This window comes from Tamandua tetradactyla, chromosome 3 (genome assembly GCF_023851605.1).
Source record: "Tamandua tetradactyla isolate mTamTet1 chromosome 3, mTamTet1.pri, whole genome shotgun sequence".
Classification (NCBI taxonomy): domain Eukaryota; kingdom Metazoa; phylum Chordata; class Mammalia; order Pilosa; family Myrmecophagidae; genus Tamandua; species Tamandua tetradactyla.
Window position 1 is genome coordinate 80,606,602 of NC_135329.1, and position 6,576 is coordinate 80,613,177.

Here is a 6,576-nt window from a genome sequence, read left to right on the forward strand (position 1 = left end):
CCAGAGGGCATGCTTATGCTGAAATGCTGAGTGTAAAAAGCGCAGAACCACTTCTTTCTTTTTTTTTTTTATGATTCAGCGTTCATATTCATTTTTTTCAATTTTTTTGTTTTTTTTAATTTTTTAATTTTTTTAAACATAACAACAAATGCAAGCATTCTTAACATGTGAGATCATTCCATTCTACATATATAATCAGTAATTCACAATATCATCACATAGTTGTATATTCATCATCATGATCATTTCTTAGAACATTTGTATCAATTCAGAAAAGCAATAAAAAGAAATCTGAAAAAAATTCATACATACCATACCCCTTACCTCTCCCTTTCATGATCACTAGCATTTCAATCTACTAAATTTATTTTAACAATTGTTCCCCCTATTATTTATTTTTAATCCGCATGTTTTACTCATCTGTTGAAAAGGTAGATAAAAGGAACATCAGACACAAGGTTTTCACAATCACACAGTCACACTGTGAAAGCTATATCATTATACAATCATCTTCAAGAAACATGGCTACTGGAACACAGCTCTACATTTTCAGGCAGTTCCCTCCAGCCTCTCTGTTTTGCCTTAACCAAAAAGATGATATCTATTTAATGTGTAAGAATAACCTCCAGGATATCCTCTTGACTCTGTTTGGAATCTCTCAGTCATTGACACTTTATTTTGTCTTATTTCACTCTTCCCCCTTTTGGTCGAGAAGGTTTTCTCAGTCCCTTGATGCTGAGTCTCAGCTCATTCTAGGATTTCCGTCCCACGTTGCCAGGAAGGTCCACACCCCTGGGAGTCGTGTCCCACGTAGACGGGGGAGGACAGTGAGTTTGCTTGTTGTGTTGGCTGGAGAGAGATTAGGCCTAATTTTAAGTAGTCTTAGCCTATCCTTTGTGGGGTTAATAGAAACACTTCTTTTTAAAAGAATAAAGAGAAGGGTATGATAGGTATAATCTTTTTCTTTTCTTTCCTGTGTTCGTTTCATTTCTTTTTGTCTTTTTGTTTCTTTTTCTGAATTAATGCAAATGTTCTAAGAAATGATGAATATGCTACTAAGTGATGATATTGTGAATTACTGATTATGCATGTTTTATTTTATTTCTTATTTTTTAATTAATAAATAAATTTAAAAAAAAGAAGAGAGAAGCAAGGCAGGAGCACCCGAAGGATACTGGTGGTCGTCAGGGGGAGAAGGAGTCCAAGGAGGACATTTTTTCTACATTTTCCAAATTGTCTGCCATGCACAGATATTATTTTTATAACCAGAAACAGAGACTTTAAAAATGAGAAGAAATAAAAAGGGTTTCCCTATGGGCACAATCAGGGTGAGCCCAGGCACTCCCCAGCAGTATCAGCAGGTGGTGTGAGTGAGGAGCCAGTCCAGGGCCCTGCACAGCTGCTTCCACACTGACCCCAAGACCTGCTCCCCCAGCCCAAAATGCAGAGCCCCAGGGCGGGCCGTGCCCATATGCAAACCCCAGACTAATTTGAGATTGTTGTCAAGGAGGAAGTGGCCTTTCTGGCACAGGTCTTCCTGTCCCCTTGGTCACCGTGCCCTAGCTTCTGACTAATAGGACTTGGGGTCAGGTGGGGCGGGTTCTGGCAGTGGGGCTGGAGCTTTGCGGGCCCTCTCTGGGGCTTTGATGAGAAAAGAAGAAGACATGCTGACTTGGATGCGGCCGTGCAGTCCTTTATTTCTTGTGCACAAAGCAGAAAACAGCCAGCAGAGCAAGAGTCAAAAGCAAAACCTCCCAAGCATAACGGAGCACATAGCTGCTAATCCAGGGTTCCATGTCCAGCCCAGCAGTGGATGGAGGGTCGTTAGCCTGGGGTAGAGCAGGGCTGGAGCATCAGTCAACTCCAGGGTCTGCGGCTTCTCTCCTGCCCCTCCCCACCCTTGGTCTGCAGGGTGGGGCTCTGGGGCAGGAGTTGCAGGCAGCTCAGAGCCACACCACCCCTCCAGTGGTGGTTGTGCACTTCCTTCTGAAAGAACCTCCTTGCACCCATGAAAGCAACGAGACTGAACTGGGTCCTTAATAGACTCACCCTTGATGTCCCTCCTGGAGGCTGTCCATAACAGCAAAGGGGAGCTGGGGGCCACTCTGACCCCAGGGTTAGGTACTGCTTATCTCCATCCCTGAGTCTCCCCCTGCAACCTCAGGGTATCACACTCACCCAGAACCCTGCTTCCAGCTGGCCGTCACGAGGGCAGGCAGCGCCCCCTAGCCTTTCCGCCACGGGCCATTGGCAGCTCAGGCCCTGGAGAGACACACTGCACCACATCGCGCAGGGAAAACATGCTGAAGGAGACCTCCTCATAGGAGACCCTGCTCCCATTTTCATAGAGGCAGGCAAAGGTGAGGACCGGGGCTCCCGTGGGCAGGGGTACAATGGGTGCCAAGTCAGAGTAGCCGCTGGGCCCCTGGTAGATCACCCAGGGCTCCGTCCAGCTGTAGGGGTCCAGGGGGGCCCTGCTCAGGTAGATGCCCAAGTGCAGCCGAGCCCTGCGCCCCGTCGGATGGGAATACAACAGCCACGTGGGGCTCGGAGATGTGGCCACAGGAAGCTTGGGCAGTCCTGGGGTCGAGGGCCCCACGACCCCCCTGAGCGCAGGCCGCAGGCCAGGTTCCCCTGGGCCTTCCCCCAACCCCAGTCCCCCTGGTGTCCACTGCTGGCACAGGGGCCCGCGGGGCACCTTGACTTCTGAAGGCTCCTGGGCTCTGGGACAAGAGTGGGGAGGCTGTGGTGTGTGCCCTGGCTGGCTGGAGGGAGGGGCCGGGAAGCCCAAGATGCTGCCCTGGCAGCCATGGGCAGTCTCAGCCAGGGCAGGGACAAGCTGGCTTGGCAGGAAGGACATGCCCTCGTCGGCACTGAGTGCCTGCACGCGGCTACCCAGGGGGCTGCGGGCATTGCAGTAGAGGATGCAGCCGCCCTGCCCATCCTCCACCTCGGCCAGCTGGCACTCGCCCGAACGCAGACCAGGCACCAGGTCCCCGTGGTGCCAGCTGAGGCCATGGTCATCGCTGTAGAAGGTGAAGGCATGGGGGGTGGTCCTGCAGAGGCGGCCGAAGCACTCCCGCCGGTCCACGTGGTAGGTGTAGGCGGGCACCAGGAGCCGGCCGGAGCGCAGCTGCACACCGTGGCCTGGGCCCACAGCGAATGTGGCCCAGTCTAGGGAAAGGAAAAGGGGTAGGAGGACGCACAGGCCGGAGCCGAGCCCACGGTGGGGTGGGGAGACGGGGGACAATAGGAGCCAGGACCAACTGAGCAGGCTGTGCCAAGGACACCCCGCCCATTCTGCTGTCCCAAGGTGTATGGTACCTTTTCTTTACAGCCCAAGTAAGCTTCTGGCCACCATTAGCGTGCACAGGGCCAGGGGCTGCCCCTCAGCTGGGTTCTCAGCGTGGGAACAGGCTGTGCAAGCGGGTGCCCCTGACATGGTGTGAGCTCAAGCCCAGCTGCAGTGGGACGGGAGCAGAGGGGGCAGCAAAGTGGGGAAGTGAGGCCCACCAGGCAGCTCTTGGGGACAGGGTCCGAGAAGAGCCTACAGGTCAGCACTCAGGAACAGGGTCTGGGGATAGCCCACAGGTCAGCTAGAGGGTAATCCCGGACCCTGAATCCATGTGGTAGGGTCTGCACAGGCAGGTAACCCTGAATCAGCTTTGGTATGTCACATGCATATTTCAGAGTTTCCTGTTTAGCTCCCTTGTGTCAGGACTGGAGATGGCCCTTTGGGTCAGCCTCCATGTGCCAGGGTAGGGTGGATTCCCCAAAAAGACGGGGGGTGGTCAGGCCCCTAGGGGGAGGGAGGCAGCAGGAGTGGAGGGAATTCCCTGGGCTTTGGGCTGCGCCCTCCTGGGCAGGGGTGAGAAGAGAAGGAAGAGGAAGTGGTAGAGGAGGCGCAAGAGAAGCTGTGAAGCTTGGGGGTTGAGGGACCTCAGTGTCTGTGTCTCTCGTTTTTGCAGACAAAGCCCCACGTCCAGGAAGACAGAGATGGCAGCTGCAGGTCCAATGGTAGTGCCAGGTCCAGCCTGTCAGGCCCAGGCAGGACTAGGGCAGCAGGTGTGGTCTGCCCAGGCCCAGGGGGCACTGGGAGGCAGCCTCACCTCTGTGGCAGGCCCCAGAGGACCAACGGCCATCAGAGAGTAGTTGGGGGCCCCAGCTGCTGACCCCCCCCCCGCCCCCGGCCCCGCCCTACCCTGCTCAGCACTGCCCACCGCCTCCTCCGTGAGGTCCCGAGCGCCGCCCCAGGTAAGGCCTGCGTCGCGGCTGGTCACGCAGCAGAGGCGCGCCGCATTCCTGCCAGTAGCGAGCTGCACGGCCTCGGGGGTGCGGCCCTGCACCGCGATGAAGAAGAGGAAGACGGTGCCGGTGCGCACGTCGTGCACGGGGCAGGGGTTCATGGAGCGGTGCCCCTCCAGGGCGGCCGAGGCCAGCACGTGTGTGCCACCCCACTGCGGGAGGAGGGCGGGCCAGACGGTCACAGGGCGGCGGGGTGGGCCTCGCGCTCCCCGTCCTCCGCTCCGGGCTGGCCCCTCACCCGCACGGAGTCCCCCGCCAGCGTGCCCCTCCTCAGAACCAGGCGGTGGGCGTGCGCGTCGTCGGGGCTGAGGCGCTGCTCGGCGAAGGCCAGCAGGGTGGGCCCGGGTGGCACGGGCAGCAGTGCGGGCACGCGGTAAGTCAGGCCGCTCCGTTCCCGCGCGAAGAGCACGGTGCGCGCAGGCTCCCTCCGGGCCCCCATGCCCTGAGGAGTGCGCACAGGGTCATCCGCTCTCGGTGGGGAGACCCCCACGCCCCCACCGTCCCCACCCAATCTTCCCCCACACCTTCAAACCCAGGCCTCCAGCCCCCACCCTCCCTACACATCCCCAACCCTACCCCACTTCACCCACCCACACTCCTCCACCCCCACCCATCACCCACCCCATCCACCCAACACATGCACACCCCCTTCATCCCAAACCCCCAGATCCCCACTCTCCACCCCATGCCACCATGCTCCCATCCTCCCTGCACACCCCCCCACATACCCAGCCCCCAGGCCTCCACATACAACCCCCCTAGCCCCCACCCCTTTGCCTTGTGTCCTCTGGACCTTGGGGGAGCTCAGCAGGTACAGACATCTCTCCTACCCTGGGCTGGTGCCCACCTCCCCCCAGGTCCAGGACGACCCCTCTGCAGCCCCATCCACACCCCGCAGCACTGCACCCCTGTCTGTGGAATGGGCTGTGGTTCCTCTCAACACTGACACAGCATGCAGCTCCTTGGCCAGGCCTCGGGGCCGTGATGGCAAGGGGAGCCTATCCAGAGGGACCCCAGGAGCTGCCTCCACAAAACCCAACTGCAGGCAAAGGTCTGCGGAAAAGTAAAACCCTCCATGCCTAAATCCTCCTGGATCGACCCACTGCCCCGCCCCGTCAGCTGGGAGCACACAGAAGGGCACTCCCTACTGAAGGGGCTGGGGAGGGTGAATGAGAGTCTGACAGCTGGGCAGGCAGGGCAGGCTTCCTGGAGGCAGCAGCCGGAGCCAAGCTGAGAACTGAAGGAAAACAGCGTGGCCAGGGATGTGGACAGCATTCTAGAAGAGCCCATGTATGGGATGGAAGTGGGACAGCATGGTGTGACTGAGCAGAGAGGAAAGAGGCTCCTCTCCATTGCCCAGTGCTCACCCCCTCCCAGGCACGTCCCAAAGCCCCACACCCCCGGCCCCTGCACACGTTCCTGGGTGACACCAGGGGAAGGGTCCGTTCCACTCATGGGGGCTCCTGGTTCTGATTTGCACCAAGACAAACCCAGGTTGGCAATGCCCGAGGGAGGGACATGTGGGAACACGTCACCCCACACTGAGGCTAGCAGAGGAGGCCACAGGCAGCTGGGGGTTCATGGAGGACAGAGGGCAACAGGTGAGGCACCCACCAAGCAGGATGGTACAGCAGTGAGAGCCCAGGCCGAGGAGAGTGGGCAGGACAGGGAGACCCCAGCTGCACTCCTGTGAGGGTAGACCCCCACTAAGGCACCTGAGGAGACGTGGATGACAGCAGGGAGCCAGCTGGGAACTGGCAAAGGGAGAAGCACACACTTGTGCCCCCATGTCCGAGGTCTCCCCCACCAGACTTCTCCACCAGCCCCACACACAGCTGGAGCCCCATGATCTGCTCCTGGGGAACTCTACACACCGGCCTCTCCCTGCTGCCCCACTGAGCCTGGCACACCCCTGGCCCAGGACCCTGCCAAGCCCACCCCACCGACTCGGGAGCTTCCTGTGTCCTGGAAGCAACCTGGGCCCTCAGTCAAAGGGGGCCTGTCCCCGAAGCAGGTGGCAGTGCCGCGTGGCACCCCAGCTGGCTGGGTACAAGCGTGGCATTCTCCCTACATGGGCGCCTGCCCAGAGCCGGGGGCTCGGGTACAGCTGGGCAGTGCCTGCCCCGCACAAAGGGATATCCCACAGCGCTTCCAGACCGGGGGGGGCCCTCCCAGGCTCTGTGCCCTCAACACCAGAGAGCAGTGGGTGTCCCCCAGCTTCCAGCCCTGCCCAGTGTCAACAGGGTCCAGGCATCTGCCCGACCAGAACGT

The 6,576-nt window shown here is 58.4% G+C and overlaps 1 protein-coding gene across 1 annotated transcript; it reads right to left on the reverse strand.

Annotated features, from left to right (window-relative positions):
* Positions 1-1,685: 1,685 nt before the first annotated feature.
* LOC143676182 (sialidase-4-like) lies at positions 1,686-4,744 on the reverse strand. Its single transcript, XM_077151900.1, has 4 exons — positions 4,544-4,744; positions 4,202-4,457; positions 2,179-3,174; positions 1,686-1,829 (listed from the first exon to the last, which is right to left on the reverse strand). Exons 1-3 carry the CDS (start codon positions 4,742-4,744, stop codon positions 2,204-2,206), a joined length of 1,428 nt encoding a protein of 475 aa, XP_077008015.1. The 3' UTR covers positions 1,686-1,829; positions 2,179-2,203.
* Positions 4,745-6,576: the final 1,832 nt, after the last annotated feature.

Bases quoted from the DNA above. Each gene is read 5' to 3' on its own strand.
- LOC143676182 (XM_077151900.1), bottom strand. From the start codon at position 4,744: ATGGGGGCCCGGAGGGAGCCTGCGCGCACCGTGCTCTTCGCGCGGGAA. The intron at 4,458-4,543 runs GTGAGGGGCCAG...CTCCTCCCGCAG, and splicing joins TGGCGGGGGACTCCGTGCGG to TGGGGTGGCACACACGTGCT. The intron at 3,175-4,201 runs GTAGGGCGGGGC...TCCTTTCCCTAG, and splicing joins GGTGGGCAGTGCTGAGCAGG to ACTGGGCCACATTCGCTGTG.